General features: G+C 44.6%; 1 protein-coding gene across 8 annotated transcripts in view; it reads right to left on the reverse strand.

Moving 5' to 3' along the window:
- Window positions 1–735: 735 nt before the first annotated feature.
- Window positions 736–24512, reverse strand: part of arhgef9a (Cdc42 guanine nucleotide exchange factor (GEF) 9a) — a 528724-nt gene continuing 504947 nt past the window's right edge. For all 8 annotated transcript variants that reach the window (XM_038774360.1, XM_038774359.1, XM_038774364.1 and 5 more), the window contains one exon: window positions 736–13689. In XM_038774360.1, coding sequence (XP_038630288.1) covers window positions 13508–13689 — 182 coding nt within the window. In that variant the 3' untranslated portion in view covers window positions 736–13507. The remainder of the gene's footprint in view (window positions 13690–24512) is intronic.

Here is a 24512-nt window from a genome sequence, read left to right on the forward strand (position 1 = left end):
ACCTTTTGAAAAAGAAAGGGGATGTGGTGATATGTGCAAGATGCTCGGCAGAGCAAGGGTGATGTGGGACATCAGCCACAGTATGATGGATGTAGTCACATGGTCAGAGAACAGTCTAGACTCTAGAGAACGAGCTATAAGCAGCTAGCCTTGTATGGTGGGAGCAACACCATGTAAGTCTATACTTGGAACTGTAAATAGTTAACGCCTACCAATAAGGATTTAAACACACAAGCTTCAAGTTCTCATTAATGAATCACCACCATGGCACCATAAAGAACCCATATTATGACATTTCTAACACTCTTATTCTTTGACAGCTTTCGATGTCCACATTTTCACCCGGAAAACCCATCCCTTGCCTTTCTCCTCAATTGATAATCATTCCAACTCAACTTATTTTCTTTTAGCCATATTCAATGCATCGTTGTTTTGATTCTGTATACTTGAATTTTTAATCAGTTTATATCGCCTTTGTCACCAATGTGTTTCAGAGAGCTGCCACAATCAATACAAGTTTGGGATCTTACCTTAGGCACTCAATGTGTACATTAGCAGACGCAATTCCTATGTGCAGTCTGAGCATCTTGCACTTTTCTCTTGCTTCATGTGCATTATATGCTGCTCTAACGCTGGCTTTAACAACAGTATCCCCTTGTATGCTGAACTGTCTTTCATACAGCTACTGTTTGCTTGGCCCGCTTTTCAAAGGGATTGGTGAGATAAGACCAGATGCAAATTATTAAGTTGTTTTATTTTACAGATAATAACATACAGAGTTAGGATCAAATTCACTTAGATCAGTACAGTTTGTCCTTATGTAATAACAAAAACATATTTCCCCACATTAGTGGATTGCTTGACTTTAAACAAAATGATTTCTGATTAGTACCTTCATTCTAACCTTCTTACAGCCTCTGTTGGACTTTAATGCCTGTGGTTCAACCTCTCAGCTTCATCTCCTCTGTTCATTTGCAAATATCTGGTACCAATAATTTCCAACAATTGGACTTGAAGTCTCTCAATTATGGAGACAAACTAATTAGTTCCTTATTGTGTGCAACCTTGGAGGAGAATAATGTTTTTTTCTATATTAACTATAACTACCAGTACTTGTTTTAAATTTTGTATGAACACACTATACCTTAAACCACTCTTTATCAAAGTAACTCTTTCCAAATGCATTTTATAGAAAAATAGTCAAAATAAAATTCCTGAAATAGTCAATTATACATGTGCAGCTTGAGAAAAATGATGTTCAGAGAAGCATCGACCAATATTGACCAAATAGAAATTGTAAATTAGACCAATCAGGCAACATATCTTTCTTTTGTATCTTGTCATGGGAGTATGAGATACTAAAATAATAGGCAATAAAAACTTAATTTCTTCTAAGTTGGTGTTATAATACAAGATAATGCATTGATTAAATCCCTCTATGCAACAATTTTTCTGCAGTAATAATATAGCACTTAACACTGAATTTTCACTTCACGCCATAATGTTAGATGACTGCTTGTGAGGAAAGAAAATCAGATTTAGTGTCAATTGAAATAAAAAGTAACCTGTGAGTTATTGTGAGACCATCATTTAACATTAGCCTTCAGACAATAAACTACTCAAGATTCACTTTAAATGTTTTCAACCATCCATTCAATTATCACAGCTACACAGTCCCAGTTTGTTGTTCGAGGGTGAATGGACCCTGCTATTGGTTTTTAAGGGTCTGATTTACAAGCCAATAGTTGACTCGTTCCAAATATCATTCATGTCCCCAAAACTGTTGGGAGTCAATCTGAATGAATCTATTATTGTGCTTATAGTTGACTTGGTTGCTCTGCATGATGTTTCTCTCCTCACCTCCTGAAAGAAGTGCTGACCTCTTGTGGTGAGGTGTATCCCCTAGCCCAGCCATCCTGCATGATCTCATCCACTTTTCATGTGTGGGAATCGATACTGGGTGAAAGCAGATTGTGCAACTGCAACCTGATTTTTACCCTTGCCTGACATTGAAGAGTTGCTGTATAGTGATCCAGAACAGGAATTCTTGCTGATACTCCCAATCCCTCTTTAGCCCAGGGTCCCTTGGTCAATTGAAGCACAATTACTCCCTAATTCAGCATATTGAATGTGGACTCTGTTGCTCTCCCTGCTTGGTTCCACATTTACCAAGAGATTTATCAAGAGAGCCAACTGACTTACGTTTTGCACAATATGCAGTTTGTAACTCTAATATTAACATCTTTTGTAGAATAAAATACTGTTTTATAAGATTTCAGCTTGTAATTAGTAATACCATCAGGGTGCTTTGACTGAGTCACATTGTATATAAATATCTCCAAAGCAGCTCTAATTTTTGATAGAATTGGGGGGGGGAAAATCCAGCATATAAATGGACCCTGCAGATCCAGAAACATCCAGGTTTGAATGCAGGTGAACTAGCTAATTTTGACCATGGGAATAGATGAGGTGCTACAATTGGCCACAGCACCCCAAAAGCCCTGAGGGTGGGAGAGGGGATAAAAAACTGTCTGGCGATATTTACTGAAAGCCGCATTTTATGCACATCAGTTGAGACAATAAACATTCACAACGTTGAATATCCCTAAAGGTCTAATATTCTATTAAACTTACTGTTTAGATTCACACATCATAAATAATCTCTGGTGGAGGCATTGAAAGGTGACAATAATTCAGAAAAATATACGACAGCAAACATCATCACTTTCAATTAAGGACTGGGAAATAAAGTCACAAGAAAAAGCGACAAGCTGGATGCAAACCTGACCTTATGCCACTATTTGTGGCAAAGGCACATACAATAGACTAAGTAGCTGAAAGCATTTATTGTGTACATTGTGTGATTTCAATACAGGTACAAAACTATAACAAAATATTATTCAGCCACAAACATTATAACATACATACACGGGGCCATAAAACAAAAGGAACTTAAAATCCCTAGAACCAAGTAAACAGTGTCAGAAAAAAGTATTCCATATTTACACAGAAAAATAAATGCTGTGCAAAGAAACACCCAAAGGCATTCATACTGAATACTGCAAAGCAGGTAAGCAGCAATATTGCAAAACATAAACCAAGTTATATCTAATTGAATGATGCCAGGATTTTAATGATTACAATTTCACAAAATCCAATCAAAAATCCAGCAACAAAAAAGGTCAATAAGTTTTAAAAAATACAATATCTGATTAAAAAGGAATTTTGAATTTCAATCTGTCCTCCTTAAGTTGACATTTACTCTGTGATTATTCAATGTGCACTTCATATGCAATTTAGTTTGTTTTCCTTTTACAATCTTGAAATGGTCAAATAATTACTCGAGTCAGCAATAAATGGCTATTATGATTTTAATTCTTCAGTATATAATTATGAATCTTACGGATGTGAAAACATGTGTATCTCTCAATGGCTAAACCTATCAATGGCTGCCTTACTATCAACACTTGTGAGAACATGAAGGCTCAATGCTTCAGTTTTCCTCCATTTCTTCTCCTTATCTCCTCTCCTGCCGACGGATGGAGTTCTTAGATGTGGACAACCTCCTAGTACCCCACCTTATTGTTCAAATGTGAGACAAGATAGTCTTACAGCAAGTTCTTCAACTACAAAAAGTACCAAAGCCGATGCTGTCCTCACTCAACATCTGTCCATAAGGCCAATCCCAAAATTAGTGGCCAGGCTAACTCACCACACACCTAGGATTTTCTGCTTTGTATGACCTGGTGATAAATGTGTTATTTAAGGGAATTTCCTCTCACAAACTTTAAACTAATAATAGAATAGTTAACTATGAACCCAATGAGAAAGAAGGAAATTACATCACTTAGTCAAAAGGTTTTAGAAGGGTTTTTTATGAAAAGGGATCAAAATAGTTGATTTTGTTTTAATTTCGCATGATGTGTGCATTGATATCTTCAAGCTCTATTACAGCTGTCTAATTTCACATTGAGTTCACAACTACAGACAGTCATGGAGCCCTCCATGAAGGGGTTAAAGTACTTTATAAAAAGACCAAGTAAAAAAATGGTTTGGAATAGAATCGGTTGTGTTCTGCACAATTTCCACGCAAATGACAAATGCTTCATTGTACGAGTAGCAACAAAGCTTAAACAAAACCTTTGGAAATCAGCTGTTACCTTTTTTAATTGCAAGACAGCTTTTAATGCATGTAGAACAACATTGACAAACATTCACAAAAGTTACAAAATTCTTATGTCTAAATTTGATAAACAAAATAGAAAGAACATTTTTTTCTTTTCCAACATTACAGCACCAAGCTTACATATATACTTTTGTAACTATACATAGTCGGGGTGGGGTGGGGGTGGAGGGGGTGGTTGGTGGGTGGGCAGAGGGGATTTATCTAAAACTCATTCTGCCAGCAGTGGGTAAGGAGGATAGTGTCACAACTGTTTGTTGCAAACCTCAGAAAGTTGTGTGCATTTTATAATCTTTCTAACCATGGGTCTAGTAAACACATTTGACAACCATTCTCATGAGCACTCATAGGCAACTGATCTTTTTTAAAAAACTGACAGGTTTCCCTTTCCTCCAGAAGCCATTTTACTTTGTGTTTTTCAACAGAGGCCCGACCTTGTCAGAGAGATCACTGCATTTCAAAACCAATGAACATTCTTAAGGTGGTACGCCGCAGGCCATGGTACTTCACCAGAATGACAAACACAAGCACCTCCATGGAAAGTACAATGGAGTTAATGCAACTCTTGGATGTCCTTTTCTCAATAAAATGGAGAAAGAATTATATTACGTCAGGTAAATCATTATACTTAACATGATTTACATCACTCCAGGAAGAATAACTTATTTTATGCAGAACCCAGCTGCTATTCACCTCAACTGAAATGTTAATAAAAAGCAAAAATTATCATTGTCAGTAAGCAAAGAATGAGTAGCTAATGTTTTCTCTTGATATGTTTTGGCCTGATAAGCCATGCTATCCCTGGAGGATTGATGACCCAACAGACAAATTTGTGAATAACACTTTGGAAATGACCAATTGGGTCATTACATTATGAATGAGCACAGCAACTCTTCCTCTCAACGCATTTTTTTTGTTTCGACCTATCTATCCCCAATGTTAATTAAAGCAAGAGAACTTGAGAATAAGATCTAACTCAAGCATGTGACTAATGTGATTTGTGAGTTCAGCCAGATTTGTACTTAGTTTGCAATCACTAAAACAGATCCCAAAAGGGAAGCCAGCGAGTCAATGCTCATCACAATTAGGGTTCACATCAAGACAAAAGTACACTGAGCTAAACTACAGCAGAAATATTCTAATTCAAACCTCCGCCATTCACTGGCAATGCAATGTTTTCAAGTCATAATTTTCCCCCTATCTCTACATTGATTTGGTCAACAGTGAATTATTCTCCAATTATGGCCTTTGGTCAATTATGGTCAAGAGGAACATTCTAACTAGATCTGCTAATTTAACAAAAATACTCTTGAAAGGTACTACCAAATTACTAGTTTTGATATGGTTTTGCTCAGTTGGCTAGACTGCTGGTTTGTGATGCAGACGAGACCACCAACGTAGGGTCATTTCACGTAGCGGCTGAGGTTATTCCTGAAGGCCCCGCCTTCTCAATCTTACCCCTCGCCCGAGTTACGGTGATCCTCAGGTTAAATCACCACCAGTCGGCTCTCCCCCTCAAAGAGAAAAGCGGTCCATGGTCATCTGGGACTATGGCAACATTACAGTTTTGATTGTGTAGAAAAAGTGATGAGATTCTTCTTATATTGAACTTCCTACGATTGTTCAAGCAAAACAGTAATAACACCTTCAATTATAGGAAATGATGTAGACTGGAAAGCTAAAATCTACTGGTAGGTTATCCGGCTATGTCCTATCCTGATCCACGTTGATGATTTTTTTGCGGGTATGACAGGACTATTGCTATACTGATGTTTTCCTTCTTTAAACATGCAGATTGAGGTCTGATAATGTAATCAGACCCCGATTGCAATTTGAAGTCTGGCTTGTGGTGAAACTGCTGAGCCTCTCAGACTTGTCAGAAGAGGTTCAGAAGCAATACCAGGAGGAGTTACAGCACTCTTCTGTGCACCAAAGGGCAAGGTGAGGCTTTCCCCACCCCACACACCCTTTGTCCTGTACTGTGCAATCTCCTGAACTCCTCATCCCACATTGATCTGAGGGCAAGCAGGCAAAGATTTCCTGATTTTTATTTTAACATGCCTGCAGCTGCACCATGCCCAGCTCCAGCACGTTAATGAAACCGTGGATAAAACAGCCATTGTCTCATTCTGCTACAGGCTGGCAAAAACTCAACTCCCACAGCTTTAACTCAAAAACTCAACTCCCACAACGGAAACCTAAAAAAGAATTAAATTCAATTTGGATAACTGGGATTACTAAATTGAGGGATACGGTATCAGTATAAACAATTATCAGGTTAGATATTGCATGGATATGCAGAATCAAGCTCCCTCTAATCTGTCTATCAAAATGTCTCAGCTCCAATATCAGAACAACAGCCTCTGCCTTTGTAAGTGACACATGTTTGTGTCACTTAATGCAAACTAAGGACAGTTTTGTGCTGCACATGCAGTAAATGGACTAGGAATGGCCAGATTAATTTCATGTAAGATTTTAATAGCCAATAGACAGAGAAGACTATTCTATCCAGAGTAGGCTGATTTTATCCCAGGCTGAAGTGGTAGTCCATCATTAGTCCTTAGTACTCTGGTTAACACCATCACTAGATTGGCTTTTGGGCAATATTGCTGGTCTTCCAAGGAACCAGAGACTATAAAAGTATTTTTTTACAAGCAAGTTAATGCTGGGGATTTTTTTTTGGCAGGTGATTAAGTGATTTTAATTTATCTAGCTGCTTATATGTTATTCCATTCTTTGCTGAAAATTGCCGTCAATGCTCTTAAAAATATATAAATATCTTACAAAGAAATTGATTGCTATATCACAGAGTTACTGTTATTCTATATTATTTTGAGAAAACAACAACTTACTAATAAAGAGAATGTCATTTAAGGGCTACATGAGTGACTTTTCTGAATGCAAGGAATGTGAAATTATACTGATACACTGATCTCTGTGCTGGAATTTTACATATATGCTGCAAAAGTCACAGTCTTTTCTCCCTTCTAAAGGTGCTAAACCTTGAATATAAAGTCCAGAGCCACTATCTATCCAAGTGGGCATTTTGCAGTGTGAAGTGATGTGGATGTCAGCAGATTAATTTGCTGTTCAAGCTGCTTTACTAGCCCTTCCCGGGTCCTAATCTATAAGTAATTTTCCAACCACTGAGGTGCTGACGCCAATTGTAGCCATCCAGTTGCTAGCTCACTTAAGATCAGCAGTCAATTCTGCAACTTTTTGGTCTGTAGGACTTGTCACCACATAAGGCAATATCTTTACCTACTGGTCCATTTGAGAAATAATTTCCAGTGTTGTAGCCAATCAGCCCATGTAACACAATCTGAATTTATCCATAAAGTAAAACATCCATCAAACATCAGAACATTACGCTGTGGAAATTAATTATTATAACTAATTATTTCATTCCCTGCACGTCTTTTATTGGCATTTTATAGCTCTAATATAGAGAAAATATCCCTTTGTTAAAAACTTCTCTTGCAGTATAAAGAGTAAGGATATTGCCATTTAGGCTATTACAGAGAAAATATATTGCAAATACTTTACGATTAATACTTTCTACGTAATTATGTATTTGTTAACTGCAACATTTATATTACTGGGGTTGAAAGACTGTGCAATATTGATAAACATTTTGTTAAGATATTCATCCTAGATTTCTGCTGGCTCTTTTAACAAAAGTATTAACTATGGGCAAAATTCTTGATTGAATGGCAGGTAATTGAATCTTTTATGAACATATTTAATACCCAAATCAAAAGGTTGAGAGTTTAACTAAATGGGTATTTAAAATACTACTTGGAGCAACTTTACGGATTAACTTTATATAAATATGAAGGAAAATCAATACTATTTGTGACAAATAGCAAGCAAGACGACTTAATCTTTTCTTAACTTCTAGATGTAATATGGCCATGTAATATGAGTCAGCTACAGATATGTGCTTCAACTATCCTGTTTTACTCAAGATGTTTCAACATTTAATGGTATCACCGAGGGCAGCAATGGCAGCAGAAAGACTCACAACTTGACAATCAGCCATTTGCCTGTTCTCCATAAAATCTTGCTCCTGTGCCAAGTGGAGATCTAAAATTTGTCCTTCAGTACATTACAGGCATTAACGCCTTTATAATTAACATGAAAGTTGTTATAAAAAACAGATATGTAATTATATATATGTATTCATATGAGGGAATCAATGATACAAGTGCATATAAATTGCTAAGTACTACTCATTTCACAGTAGACTTAGGATAAATGACAGTGAGCCGGAGATATATTTGTGCATTACAGGGAATATCCCATTTGTATTCTACATAAAGGAGCAAAACTGAAGTGAATCTATAATCAGTAGAAAGGTATTCCCATGAAAGTTAGTGTTCAATTCTACCTACCTATCTACATCCACAAACTGACAAAGTTCATTTGCAACCTCTTCATGTATAATATTGGCCATTTCTGTCTTGGATAATAAATATCTAAGCTCTGGTCTACTGGAGCTATTGATTGGATCTCTGCCAATATTATCCTACTCGTTACAGCACGATTCACGTAGGAATCTCAAACCTATCTAAATTGGTAGCAACTAGCATCTAACACAGTCAGGTTTAACTAGTGGTTTTACCATGCTATGGTTTGTCTTGCAACAAGAAGTCAGGATTTGCACTTCCATTTTATTGACTGGTGTATCACTTCCTAAAAATTATCAATCAATACCATGTGTGTTTCAAAAAGCGGCAGTGAGACCATGCATAGCGTCCAATGGCATCATGCATGCATTGCTTTTCAAATTCAAACAGCAATTTTACAAAATAAACAGTTTGAATCCATGAAATAATCCCTTTACAACTAATTTCTACATATGTAGAAATGAAATTCTGAGCAAAATGCTGATATTTTACAGGTCCAAGCTAAATTGTGATGTTTACTGAAAGACGTCATTCTAACTAATGAGTGATACAGTATTGGCTTCAACAGGACTGTCTTGTTACTCAATTGGTCACCCATAGCATGGCATGTTGCAATATGATATGTACTGAGAATCACGTTTCTATATTGAACAAGGTACATTTGGGCATGCGCGTCAATAACAAGGAAGTCCTATTCATTTTTTTTTAGACAGTCAAGGCTGCTTAGATTCTATTATTATAGCTTTGTAATTGGACATTGCTGTTGTTGTGAGTTTATGTGCGTGAAACGAGATGTCTTCACACCACTTCTCATCAATACACTTGAATTGATAATTAGGTATCATTTACAAATCCAGTGTCTGTAACTATGCAATCTTCAGTACAAAGAGTTCAAAACTGAAGCATTAGCTTTGCCGGATACAATAATTCTAATCTACACTCTATGGACTTTAAAGAATTGTTCCTGCCCCTTGTAATTCATTCCTTTGTAACATCTCATTTTTCCACAGGTAAGAAATCCACTTAATGGTAATTCTTTATGCCTGTGTTTTTCATTTGTAAGAGGATGCTGCTTCCCAATTTTAAAACAAATGTTGACCATGGCCTTTCCTAAATCTTTTCACATCCCTCTGTCCACTGACCACCATTCCTACCCCATCCCCTCCCTGAACTTGCTCTTTAATCTGTGCACTAGTGTTTCAAGTGTTCATTCTTACATTTACTTCATGTACACTGGCAATTTTCAGAATTAATTTTACGTAGTGCTGCACTGATATATTAGAAATAATGCCACCATGTCTTCAATTATGAGACATTTCCTGTATGAGATTATAAATTAAGAAACAAAATTTGGCAGTTTACCCTTAGTTCCACAGGAACTGGAAGGTGGAGCCACTCCCGATAAAGTTAATTTGAAGTGTTTTTTTTCTGATAGCAACTCTGTTGCACACAGAACATGTGGCAATATTGACACAAAGCTGTATAAAATCATGGGAACATTGAACACTGATTTGTGTCTGCATGTGTGTATGTGCCATATGTACTCTTTCCATAATGGCAAGATTATGCAGAATGACTTACATAGTTTTGGATGATTCAAGGATGTTGGAGCAGTACAATATGAAATGGGAAGCTGCTACCACCCGTTTGTGTGATGCAATTTTGCTCCATTGCATTAACACAATAAGGCAAAATTGAGGGGTTTTATATAGTGATAGACTGGTACAATAACCTGATTTGTATTGGCATCCGTTAATATGCTTACAAGCATGGAATACTTTTCCTTGAGACAACTTGATTAAGATAAGATGATTCTGAATTTTAGTTAACCTCATAAACAGCCTTTTGAGTTGGAAGTTTATATTTGTAGTGAGATAAAGTCAACAAGATGTAGGAACCATAATCTCATTTAATTTAATATTCAACCAAAGAGCAGCAACTCTCATAATTTTTGAAATAACTTCAATCTTTTGTTACTCCTCTGAACACTCTCAGTATTTGTGATGGATCATGGATCTGTGGGTTTAACAACACTCACACCCCATTGCTAAATAGACTATTCTTCAGATATGAATCTGGACAGCTCTTACTAGATCATTGCATATGTGCACCTTCTCGCAGGTATTACAGGATAGTGATCGGGAGTGGGAGCCCATGGTTACTGAGATATGTTTTAGCATTCCCACTGCTGACTCAGATCATGTACTTCAGCACAGACCAAGAATCAAACATTTTTCTCTGTGTGGCACAGTATTTCTTGATTTTACCCAGTAGACCATTGAGGGAGCCCAAACCCTAATCTGCTATTCTGCAAAGGGGTGACAGATAGCTATTCTTACTTTTTCTTAGGAGCAGTGAATAAATTTAGCAAAAATTTGCAAAGATAGCTGATCAATATCGATTAATTCACCAGTGGCATCCAGTCCCCATCCATGTAAGCATGATAAGTGACACAATAATTTTACTATTAATCATAACAGCAGTGGTTGGTTCAGCAGTTGTCTCTCTCTCTATATTTGAAAATTCACGGACCACTTTTGTTTATTCACATTGCCCTTCCCATCCAACACTGAGACCACTGAATTGTTGTACGTTCGGGGAAGATGCTTTGCATTGTTCCAAATTTAGAATTAAGGTCTCATTTGGCTTATTGGGCATTGCAGATCGCTTAGTTGTATATTGCAAAGAGCATGAGCTAGCAAGATCAGTGTTCTGGCCAATATTCCCCTGAGAAACCTCCTATTCAGTACCCAGGTCAAGTGACAATAAAGGATGCCTGAAATACAGATGCGTAGGCACTGTTTGGGTCATCCTATGCGGTCATTTGACTGTATGCTAGACAAAGATGTCATTGATAACGTCTGCCTGCCTTCAGATTAAAGCAGGACAGAAGCCTTGGCCTTTTTCTTCATACAGGTTGCATACTCTGCTGGTGTGTGTTACAATGTCAATCTCCAATTACAATCTATAGTTTCACATTTGGTCCAACTGATGGTTGAACAGTATCTGATACCCTTACCAATAGGAAGGTACTGAAAATCCCAGAAAACTGGACTGGTGGAACTATGTACCGGTCAATCACTAGTTTATATGGCACATCATTCTATAATTTACCTGAGCAAAGAGTTTGAATATGATTGGCCAAATATCACAGCAATTACAATGAAACTAATAATTAGGGCTTTAATTATTCAATAAAGAAGAAATGAAACAAAAGCAAGCTACTAAATTCCCTAAATGGATTGCAATAACATATACCTGAAGGACCGTATCTTCAGTTTGAGAAAATACATTTTTGATTAAACAGGATTTTAGCTAACTACTTTAGTTACAGGGCACCAACAACCTTTATATAGTGACAGCACAGAATGAGCGATCTGCCAGTTGGCAGTGAATGACCCTCATATAGCTAAATGCCTGCATGTTGAATCATATACTAACTAGGCTTTCTTTCTGAATTTATTTCTATATTTTTGGCACTAGTTTAATAAATATTTAATTATTTAGATTGTTAGAAAATAATATCTAGCTATGATTATTGGAAAAGTAGCTCTGTAGTTCTATAAAAATGTTCATTATTATTTCAAAAGATTGGCTATTTTACCATTTTTATACTATGTATGATTTCATCATATGCATTGGAAATGCAAAATAATGAAACATTAGCACATCACAAAACAAATGCTTACATCACTTGGGCACAAAACATTTTTGTAGGACAATATTTAAAGATAACTTAACTCCTTAATCTGTAATGGTTCCTTCATGACATAGTTTGTGACCTAGTGTGTAGTACACTGTTCAATCCACAGAGCTCCATTGAATTGCAAACACTTCAGTTAAAATAGTCCAGAAATGTCACAGGGCTACCACATGGGATCAATCAGATGGTTAATGCCGTTCCTGTGGAAGTGCCGGCAACTGTCCAAGGGTGCACAAGATGAAGAAAGGATAAACTGACTTGCTGAAAAGATCACAACTTCTAAATATAAAATACAATTGGATCTGTTAACGATCCTGAGTAACTGTTAGGTGTAATGCTGCAGCAAACGCGAATTAAAACATAACAAGGAATGTTAATTATATTAAACAATTGATTTTTCTGGTGAAAAACGAATGATTATATATCCATTGCGTTGAACGATTTTGTTGTATCGAGGAACAAAATTGGCTAACCACCTAAATGCAGAGATACCATAAGAATAGCCCTGTTAATTAACTCTTACTTTGTAAACTCCATGGCTTCAAATACTGTGACTGATTTCTTAACACAATGACTAATAGTCCAGCGTTCTCAAACATGTACCTCTTCAAATGGAGTTTGGCATTGTTCACTCAGTACAACATATCGTATACATTGATATATAATAAATCATTAAAGGTGTGCCTACAATATTTGTCATTAAAATATCTGTAGTAGCTTATGTAGAACTAATCAAGCAATAAAACATTCACACTCCAGTACATATGTCATAAGCTTTCAAGATAACAGAAGCGAGATATATGTATATATATACACACACACATATATATATATATATATATATAAAGGTATATATGTGTGTGTGTGTTTGTGTGTGTGTATTTGTGTACAGCTGCATTACAGTGCACTGAAGAGCACACTGAGGTTCACATAATCACAAATGAAATAATGTGATGAAGGTTGAGTCTGAATTTCAGTTTTCCTTTCTGACCTTCCGTTGTCATACACTGTATGTTTTTTGAACATTGAACCCACATTATGAAATAATTAGCTAAAATGTTGCTTTGAACCAAGATTCATCAGGGAAGGTGTCAGTAGATGGTTAAATCACCGAGATCCATGATCCAAACATTGTCTGTTGGTCCACATTTTTGTTTTTAACTGCCAAGAGTAAATGTCCAGGGCTGGGTCCTCCCATAACAATATGGCCTGTTACTTTTTAAATGGCGCTAACCTACTGAAGTTCTGCCAGAATGGAGACTGGCTACGTTTGGGCTCCGTTAGTTCATACATTGACCCCTGAGGGATGCCATCAGTGAGCATGAAGTTTCTCTGATGGACAGGATCCGGGGGTGCTGGGTACGTGGGAGGTAATGACCTTGTATAGTTCACTCCTGTAAAGAAAAAGAAAATATCATTAGGCAACATTATGTGTTACATTGAATTCTCTTCACTGTACAATATTAAGTGGTCATCTAAAGGGGCATTTGGAGTTACAACTATAGGGTTGGTGCCAAGGTTGGGCGGCACTGTGGCACAGTGGTTAGCACTGCTGCCTCACTGCACCAGGGACCCGGGTTCCATTTTGGCCTTGGGTGACTGTCTGTATGGAGCTTGCATGTTCTCCCTGTATCTGCATTGGTTCCTTCCGGTGCTCCAGTTTCCTCCCACAGTCCAAATATGTGCAGGTTGGGTGGATCGGCCATCCTAAAATTGCTCTTTAGTGTCCAAAAGGTTAGGTGGGGTTACTGGGTTACAGGGGTAGGATGGGGGTGTGGGATGAGGTTGGGTGCTCTTTCAGAGGGTCGGTGCAGACTAGATGGGCCAAAGGGCATCCTTCTGCACTGTAGGGATTCCATGATTCTCAGTAGCTTTACTTGAAACCAAAGTTGATTATAATATAAATTCAACCTGAATCTAGTGACATGGCCCTACCTGAATTATATAATGCAGCATAGAAGAAGCTTATTCAGCACTTCTGAATCTATTTCAGCTCTCTCTCGATCTTTAATTACTCCCACTCCCCCACACTTAACCTGTAACTCGGCGTGCTTATCCAAATCTCTTTTCAAAGCCATGACTGAATCTGCCTCCACTGTACTCACAGGTCGTAGATCGTAGGTCCTGCCACTGGAAGGCACGATATATGTGGGCGGCATGGGAGCACAGTGGTTAGCACTGTTGCTCCATGGTGGCAGGGACCCAGGCTCGATTCCCTGCTTGGGTCACTGTCAGTTCAGAGTTTAAAAGTTCTTGTACCTGCGTGGGTTTCCTCTGGGTGCCCTGGTTTCCTCCCACAAGGAGACCCTTGTGACACTAATAAAGATTATTATTATAAGGAAGATTTCTCTCCTGTTGCCATTGATTCTTTTATGTTAATTGGGTCCTTTGGTACTCAACCCTTCTGCCACTGGGAAAAGCTTTTAACTGCTCTAGACACCTCATTGCTTTGAACATCTCTATCAAATCTCCTCTGAACCTTCTCTTCTCGAAGGAGAATAACCTCAGTTCCAGCAATCTATTAATGTAACATAAATTATTTATCTCTGGAACTTTCTTCTTTGATAAAGACAGACACCTTCTGCCAAATTAAAGACAAGCAAAACCATATATAAGATAGGTTACATTGCTGGCATGTCTCTCATGAGTACAGACAGTTCCATTCTTTCCGAGTATCTAGCACATAGCTGCTTGTGTTACTGTTATATCACAGTCTACATCACTCTTTGCCATAACTACTCCATTGCCCATTACACTACACCTCCTCACAAGTATTCTATCAACTTCTCAACAATAATATTAAACTATGTTTTTAACTATGTTTTAAACCAGGCTTGTCTAGCCTTTTCACGTGAGAGGCCACATTTCCATTTTTCTCTCACTCAAAGCACCGATGAGCAAATTTTGGAAAGATAAAGTTTGGTACAGCATTGAACATGAAGAAAGGAAACATCTTGCTGAGCAAAAATAAAGCAATGTAAAAGCAATAAATTGCTCATTTTTTAAAAGAGTAATTGATAAAGGCAAACATTAGAGTGAGAGGGGATCAGAATGTCTGTGTCCAGCTTACTCCCAGTATCAAGGTCCTTACTCACTCATCCTCACCCACTGTGTGATTGGGTGTGAATATGTGTTCGTGTGGGGGGGTGAGGGTGAGTGAGAACCTTTAGACTGAGAGTGCGCCACACTCATACACAGTCACTCTGTCTCTCACACACACTCTCAAACGCACACTCTCTGGGGTCAATTTTGACAACATGACACAAAATCTGGTGAAAATCAGGAAACGAGATTCTCGCCGGCGTTTCCCAATTTCCCTCGCTCTTCGCTGGTGATATAATAAGATTCCAGCCATGGGAGATCAGGAAAGGTCTTTTTAAAATTTAAAGTACCCAATTTTTTTCCCAATTAAAAGGCAATTTATCGAGGCCAATTCACCTACCCAGCACATCTTTGGGTTGTGGGGGTGAAACCCACGCAGACATAGGGACAATGTGCAAACTACACATGGTCTGTGACCCGGGGCCAGAATCAAATCCGGGTCCCCAGCGCCGTAGGCAGCAGTGCTAACCACTGCACCACCGTGCCGCCCTGAAGGTCGGGAAATTGAAGGGGTCACTCTCAGTATCTCAGGAGTGGGGTCGCTCGCAGGCCTCAGTTGCTCTTCTTGGCTATGAGCCTCTAGGTTTAAAGGGGCTGCTGTGCATGCACCGCTTCCCGTGTGTTATCCCGTCAATTCACTGTGAGACCGTGAGAACGAGTGAACATTAGGTTTTATTATCCATGAACTCGCCTGCCAGAGTCGGCTGTACAAATGAGTGCCACCCACAGGTGGCCGGTCTATATATGGCCCCGGTCAGGGCAGAGCCAAAGGCGGAGCCCACCGGGGTTCCAGTACAGTACCTGGAAGTAGCCCGTATCATCACTTCCAGGTTATCGGTGTCACCATTCTACAGCGAGTACAGACAGCTCATGCATTAGCTGAATACATTCATCACATTCACCCCCTGTTAAAAAAATCAAGTCCTGCGGGGGTGACGTGGGGTCATTAGATATTCAGTCTGTCTGGAGGCCGGATCGTTCTTTTAGACCTCCTCAGCTCTGGCGATGCGGTGGGCACGGCAAATGGTGACTCCAGGGCGTTGTGTCTGGAGCTTGAGCCTCAGTCCGGCCTGTCGTAGGCGGTTGGAGGGTGGGGGTAGGGCCTGATGAGGTGCCCGACGGGCAGGGGTCCTGAGGCGGGTAAGATGGCGGTGCCCACGAGCCGCACGTGTCCTGGGGCAAGCAAGATGGCGGCGCCCATTGGTTCTGAGGCAGGAACGATCGCGGCACCCACAGGCCGCACGTGTTGTGAGTAGAGCAAGATGGCGGCGCCCCCGGGCCGCACGTGGTTCGAGGAGGGGAAGATGGCGGCGCCCACTGGCCGCCCGTGGGGGGTGTCGGGACAATAGCGGCGATTGAGCGGGCCTGGTACACTGCAGCAAAATGTCCCTTCTTGCCACAGGCCTTGCAGAACGCGCTCCGCGTCGGGCATCGCTGCCGGTGGTGTTTTGGCTGTCCGCAGAAGTAGCATTTGGGACCCCCTGGGTTGGTTGGCTGCCGCGAAGCGCAGACGTGGGGTTGGCTGGGGGTGGTTGCTGATGATGGGGTGACCGTCAGCGGAGTCCAAGATGCGGGTCGTGCGGTCGGGGGCATAAGCTTGTACGTTGCTTGAGGCGACCGTAAGCGAGAGCACTAATTTCTTGGTCGCCGTGAGGTCAAGCGAGGCCCCTTCTAAGAGGCGCTGCTGAATGTAGTCAGACCCTATGCCCGTAACAAATGCGTCTCTCATGAGCAGATTCGAATGTTCAGTGGCCGAAACGGCCTGGCAGTCACAGTCTCTCACTAGGGCGAGCAGGGCACACCAGAAATCTGCCGCAGACTCACCGGGAAGTTTGTGCCGCATGGACACGAGATGCCTGGCGTAGATTTTGTTGGTCCGCTGAGCGTAATTGTCCTTCAGTAGCGCCATGGTTTCTGCATAGGTTGGCGTGTCCTGGACGAGGGGAAAAATGTTGGAGCTCAGCCGCGTGTACAGAATCTGGAGCTTCTGTGCTTCTGGGATTGGGTCTGGCGCAGACCCGATGTATGCTTCAAAACAGGCTAGCCAATGTTCAAAGTCTTTTTTGGCATTGTCTGCTTGAGGATGCAGCTGCAGGCGATCAGCTTGATGTGGAGGTCTATCTCTGAAACATTTCTGTGTAATAAATTGATGCGCTATCAATTACCACGAGACGAGAGTAGAATGTAATCGAGGCTTTATTACACAGAGAATGGCTGCTGTATGGAGAGCACACACATTTATACTCTGCATACTGGGTGGAGCCAGCAGGCAGGGATCTACCCCCGTACCTGTAGTACAGGGGCCTTACCGTAAAACCCATTTATACAATATAATACATCAGTGGTGAATACCACAGGGGGCGTAACGATAGGCTGGTGTGACGATAGGCAGCGGCGAGGGGAGCATGTTGGCAGGGAAACCAGCTGGCGTCAGGTCTCATAGGGGACCGTATCTTGCCGTCCGTCCTGGTGTGGCGTACTGGGGGTTGGCGTGCAGCAGCTGGACCCTCTCGACCAGGGGGTCGGTCTTATGGCTCCTCATATGCCTCCGGAGAAGGACAGGTCCCAGAGTTGTCAGCCAAGATGGAAGCGAGACCCCAGAGATGGACTTCCTAGGGAAGACAAACAAACGGTCATGAGGGGTCTATTTTGTGGATGTGCAGAGGAGTGATCTAATGGAGTGGAGGGTGACAGGGAGGACCTTCTGCCAGCAGGGGGTTGGGAGACTTCTAGACCGGAGGGCCAGAAGGACGGCCTTGCATACTGTTGCGTTCTCCCTCTCTACCTACCCGTTTCCCTGCGGGTTATAGCTCATAGTCCTGCTCGAGGCAATGCCTTTGTTCAGCAGGTCCTGACGTAGCTCATCGGCATGAACGATGTGCTCCGGTCGCTGTGGGCGTACGCAGGGAAACCAAACAGTGTGAAGATGCTGTGCAGTGCCTTTATCACAGTGGCCGAGGTCATGTCGGGGGAAGCAGGAATACTCATCGACGACGGTTAGAGAGCACATATTACGTTTGGTGTAGGGGAGCGGCTCTTTGAAGTGAATACTTAGGCGCTCAAAGGGCCGGGAGGCCCTTACCAGGCTGGCCTTGTCTGGCCGGTAGAAGTGCGGTTTGCACTCCGCGCAGACCTGGCAATCCCTGATCATGGCCCTGACCTCCTCGGTGGAGAAGGGCAGATTGCGGGCCATAATGAAGTGGGTAAGCCGGGTGACCCCCGGGTGGCAGAGGGGTCATCGTGGATAGCCCTAAGTCGGTCATCTTGCACGCTGGCACATGTGCTGCGGGACAGGGCATCTGGGGGCTCATTGAGCTTCCCAGGACGATACATGATATCGTAATTGTAGGTGGAGATTTCGATCCTCCACCTCAAGAGTTTGTCATTTTTTTATTTTGCCCCGTTGTGCGTTGTCAAACAGAAAGGCGACCGACCGCTGGTCGGTGACGAGGGTGAACCACCTGCCAGCTAGGTAGGGCCTCCAATGCCGCACGGTTTCCACTATGTCTTGTGCTTCCTTCTCGACTGAGAAGTGTCGGATTTCGGAAGCGTGGAGGGTTCTCGAGAAGAATGCTACTGGCCTCCCCGCCTGGATCAGTGTGGTGGCCAGTGCGATGTCTGATGCATCGCTCCCTACTTGAAAGAGGACAGACTCGTCCACCGCATGCATGGCGGCCTTGGTGATGTCAGCCTTGATGCGGCTGAAGGTCGAGCGGGCCTCAGCCGTCAGGGGAAGAGTGGTGGTTTGAATAAGTGGGCAGGCTTTGTCCACATAGTTGGGGACCCACTGGGCGTAGTAAGACAGCCCCAGGAATCGTTTGAGGGCCTTGAGGCTGTGGGGAGGGGGGAGTTCCGTGAGGGCGAGCAGATGGTTGGGGTCAGCCCTAGGACTCCGTTCTCCATGACGTAGCCGAGGATTGCCAGTCGGGTAGTGCGGAAAACGCACTTCTCTTTGTTATACGTGAGGTCGAGGGATTGGGCGGCCTGGAGGAACCTCTGAAGGTTGGCATCATGGTCCGCAGATGGTAAAATTGTCCAAGTACGGGTATGTAGCCCGCAAACCGTACTGGTCCACCATTCGGTCCATCGTTCTCTGAAAGACCGAGATCCCGTTAGTGACGGCGAAGTCACTTCCCTGAGGAAGTGGAAGAGTCGGCCGGCTGCTTCAAAGGCAGTGTAGAGGCGCTCTTCCAGGCGGATTGGGAGCTGGTGGTAGGCCGACTTCAGATCGACCATTGAGAACACAGTACTGTGTGATCTAGTTGACCATCTCCGCTTTGCGGTGCGTGAACCGGTTAATGGTCTGGCTGTAGTCCACAAACATCTGATTCTTTTCCCTGGTCCGGCCAACCATCACTTGTGCTCTCCAGGGGCTGTTGCTGGCCTCGATGATAACCTCATTGAATAGTCGCTGGACCTCCGACTTGATAAAAGCCATGTCTTGGAAACTGTACCACCTGCTCCTGGTGGTGATGGGCTTACAGTGGGAGTGAGATTCACAAAGAGTCGAAAAGACAAGGGGTCTCGTGCCCATTGAGCTGGACGACCATCATTGAGTTTTTCAGGTGCTTTGGCTGCGACTGGTCAAGGGTGATTGTGCCTAGCTGCGAGTAGCCGGTGTGATCGGTGGTATCGGGGTCACAAAATGGCGGCCCCCATGAGTCGCACGTGTCGGGTCGGGTCGAAGATGGCGACCAAGATGGCCACCCCCATCGGTCGCATGTGTCAGTCGGTGCCGGAGCCGACGGCCCCCGACGAGTTGCACATGTCGGTCGATGTTGGAGCCGGCGGGCAAGATGGCGGCCCCCATGAGTCGTACGAGGCTGATGACGCGTCTGAAGGCGGCGTTCCGGGTAGCCACATTGTGGGTTCTGCGGGCCTGTGAGTCCATGGATTGAGCCTGGTGAGTTTTCGATTTCTGGGCTTTAGGTCGGCCCAGACAGACTCTAGCGAAGTGTCCCTTTTTCCCGCAGTCGCTGCACGTCGCTGTGCGGGCTGGGCAACGCTGCCGGGGGTGTTGACCCTGGCCGCAGAAGTAGCACTGCGGTTCCCGAGGCTGGACTGGCAGCCGCGCGGCACAGGCCCGCGACGTAGTCAGGTCCGGGGGGGGTCGCGACGATGGTGCCCACGAGGGGTTCGCCGGGTCTGCAGGGGATGCACTGAGGCTCTGGTAGGCCACCTCTAACGAGGTAGCTAGCTTTACCGTGTCCCACAGCTCAGAGGTCCCGTTTTCCAGCAAGCGCTGCCGGATGTAGTTTGATCGGACCCCAGCCACGTAGGTGCCCCGGATCTGTCGGTTCATGTTCTTCTCCGCCGTCACATCCCGATAGCTTCAGTTCCTCACGAGTAGGGTCAGGGTTTCCAGGTACTTGTCTAGTGATTCCCCGGCGCGTTGGCGGCGAGTAGTGTGAAGGTGTCGGGCGCGCGCATCGCGTTCGAGCATATCTGGCTTTAGAACGGCTTCCATGGTGCTGTCGATGGATGATAAATTGTTATACCGTCAATTCACTGTGAGAACGAGTGAACATTAGTCTTTATTATCCATGAACTCACCTGCCAGAGTCGGCTGTACAATATGGCCCCGGTGAGGCGGAGCCAGAGGTGGAGCCCACCGGGGTTCCAGTACAGTACTTGGAAGTAGCCCGTATCAATACTTCCAGGTTATAGGTCACATCATTCTATAGACAGTACAGACAGCTCATGCATTAGGTGAATACATTCACCACACCGTGTCCTCCCTGTTTCAGGCTTTACGAGTGTTTCAGTGTTACCTTTCATGGTGTGGGGGACCTGAGGTGTGTCTCTGACAGGGAGGGGGTTGTCAGATGGGCTCATAGCTGCATATGATGAGGGTTCTCACTTATGTCTCTTGCCCACACCTTGCCCTCTGCAGAGATGCGGTCCTCTCCTCACTGGCCAACTCAAGGACTCTTTCCTCAAAGGGTTTTCAGCTTGGGCATGACTCCGGCAGGTTCTGCCGCTCACGTTGGTTTTGCTCAAGTTTGTCCTGCGATGAGACAGATGGGACTCCGTAGGCGGGGGTCCTGCCAGGTCAGATGGTAATGAATTTAGATTTTATTGCATTTCTAATTGGTCTGTATCAGCTCTGGTGCCGTTTTTAAAATTCACTTCACGGGATGGTCATTTCCTGGCACTTGTGTGGCCTGAATGTAACTTGCTACTTTTCATCCCAAGCTGAATTTGGATATGGGCTGCTTCATTATCTCAGGAATCACGAATGGTGCTGAACATTGTGCAGTTATCCGGAAACATTCCCATTTCTGACCTTGTGGTAGTATGACTAGGGGTATTACGGTACCTGGGAGTGTTAGCTGCCATTGGTGCAGAGGGCTCGCTGCCCTTTGTCCCAAGTATCGTGCTCTCCATATTCCTATTGGCTAAGTGGAAGGTAGCTCCGCCTACGAGGCGGGGTATAAGAACCCGTGTCCCCCTGCAGCCAGGCCATTTCCTGTACGTCTGCTGCCGGGCTCACTTCTTGCGAATTAAAGCCTTTTGTTTCAGACTTCACCTACGTTTCGTGTCCATTGATTGTGCATCAATTTAATCAGCAAGATTTTAAAGGATGGAGCTCCGCATCAAGCCGGAGTGTCTTCGACTCAGCCCTCATGCAGCAAATGCAACAGCCGCATTTAAGCACTGGCTGGCTTGCTTCAACAGTTATCTGAGCACAGTGGAAAACGTCCCGACGAGGGAGCAGAAACTGCACATCCTCCACTCGAGCGTCGGCACCGCCGTATACACGCTCATAGAGGACACAACAGACTCTGACGTGGCTATGGACTTGCTTAAAGGACATTTCATACGGCCGGTGAACCAAGTCTACGCTCAGCACTTACTAGCCACAAGGCAGCAGATACCTGGTGAGTCACTGGACAATTTTTACCGTGCCCTCCTCGTGCTGGGGAGGAACTGCGGCTGCCCACAGATGTCTGCTGCTGAGCATACTGAACTCCTGATTCGAGGCACCTTTGTTGCAGGCATGCAGTCCTCACAGATCCGCCAAAGACTGATGGAGAGAGAAACTTTAAGCCTTACGGAGGCACGGGCCCTCGCCTCCTCCTCCCTAGATGTCGCGAACCGACCGCGCGGCGGCCCCCTGGGCAGCGTGGAACTCGGCCTCTCTCACCCCACGGACTCGGACCCCTCCAGGCCTACGTGCAGGGCGTCCCGAAAAACCCGCGGGGCCCCGCTGCTATTTCTGCGGCCAGGTGAAGCACCCCCGTCAGCACTGCCCGGCCCGTTCCGCAACCTGCAAGAGCTGCGGGAAGAAGGGCCACTTTGTGGCCGTTTGCCAGGCAAAGGCGGTCGCTGCGGCCTCAAGCAGCGACCGCGGGACTCCCCCCTCGCTCTCTTCAGGTGACCCGCAAGGCCCGTGGATCTCGCTGCCCCCATCCCCCAATGCCATGTGCGATCCCCGGGCGCCGCCATTTTACGCCCCCGACACCATGTGCGACCCCCGGGCGCCACCATTATCGACCTCCGACTCCACGTGCGGGGCCAGGCCTTCAGCCGCATCAAAGCAGATATTGCAAAGGCCTCAATGCGCGCTATCGACGAGTCTCTCCCCTTCCAGGTCGAGAGCGACGCGTCTGATGTAGCTCTGGCGGCCACCCTCAACCAAGCGGGCAGACCCATGGCCTTCTTCTCCCGGACCCTCCACGCTTCCGAAATCCGCCACTCCTCGGTCGAGAAGGAAGCACAGGCCATAGTAGAAGCTGTGCGACACTGGAGGCACTATCTGGCCGGCAGGAGGTTCACCCTCCTCACAGTTCAACGGTCAGTGGCCTTCATGTTTGACAATGCACAGAGGGGCAAGATGAAGAACAACAAGATCTTGCGGTGGAGGATCGAACTGTCGACCTACAACTACGACATCTTGTATCGTCCGGGGAAGCTAAACGAGCCTCCCGATTCCCTGTCCCATGGCACCTGTGCCAACGCACAAGTGGACCGCCTTCGAACCGTCCACGCGGACCTCTGCCACCCAGGGGTCACCCGCTTCTTTCACTTTATCAAGACCCGCAACCTGCCCTACTCCATCGAGGAGGTCAGGACAGTCACTAGGGATTGCCACATTTGCGCAGAGTGCAAGCCGCACTTCAACACCCCGAAAAAGCGCATCTGATAAAGGCTTCCCGCCCCTTTGAACGCCTCAGCATGGACTTCAAAGGTCCCCTCCCCTCTACCAACCGCAACACGTACTTCCTCAATGTGATTGCGAGTACTCCCGTTTCCCGTTCGCCATCCCCTGCCCCGACATGATCACACCCACCATCATTAAAGCCCTACACACAATTTTCTCCCTGTTCGGATTCCCCGCTTACATACACAGTGATAGGGGGTCCTCCTTTATGAGTGACGAACTGCGTCAATTCCTGCTCAGCAGGGGCATCGCCTCCAGCAGGATGACCAGTTACAACCCCCGGGGTAACGGACAGGTCGAGAGGGAGAACGGTACGGTCTGGAAGACCATGCTGCTGGCCCTACGGTCCAGAAATCTCCCAGTCTCCCGCTGGCAAGAGGTCCTCCCAGACGCCCTCCACTCAATCCGGTCTTCGCACATCTTTGCACATCCACTAATCAAACGCCTCACGAACGCCTTCTTGTTTTTCCCATTTTCCTCAGGGACCCCGCTCCCGACCTGGCTGGCTAATCCCAGGCCCATCCTGCTCCGGAAACATGTGCGGGTGCACAAGTCGGACCCGTTGGTCGATAGGGTCCAGCTGCCCCACGCAAACCCACAGTACGCGTATGTGGAGTATCCCGACATCCGACAGGACACGGTCTCCCTACGGGACCTGGCACCCGCCAGATCCCGACCATCGCCCCCGGCGCCATCCCCCCCAACCACCCCCCAACCCCAACTGCTCCCGGCAGGTGCTCCCCCCCCCCCCCCCCCCCCCGCCCCGCCAACACCCTTACACGCGCTGCCTAGAGGACCGGACAACCCTCCCCCGGCCCGGCTCCCGCCAGCTCCGACTAGGGGTACGGACGCAGCCACAAGGACCGGATCATCGCTCCCGGATTCACGGACGCCCACAACTCCAACGTCTCCAGCGAGGCTCCGCAGGTCGCACAGGACGTCCAAGGCCCC

This window comes from Scyliorhinus canicula, chromosome 17 (genome assembly GCF_902713615.1).
Source record: "Scyliorhinus canicula chromosome 17, sScyCan1.1, whole genome shotgun sequence".
NCBI lineage: Eukaryota > Metazoa > Chordata > Chondrichthyes > Carcharhiniformes > Scyliorhinidae > Scyliorhinus > Scyliorhinus canicula.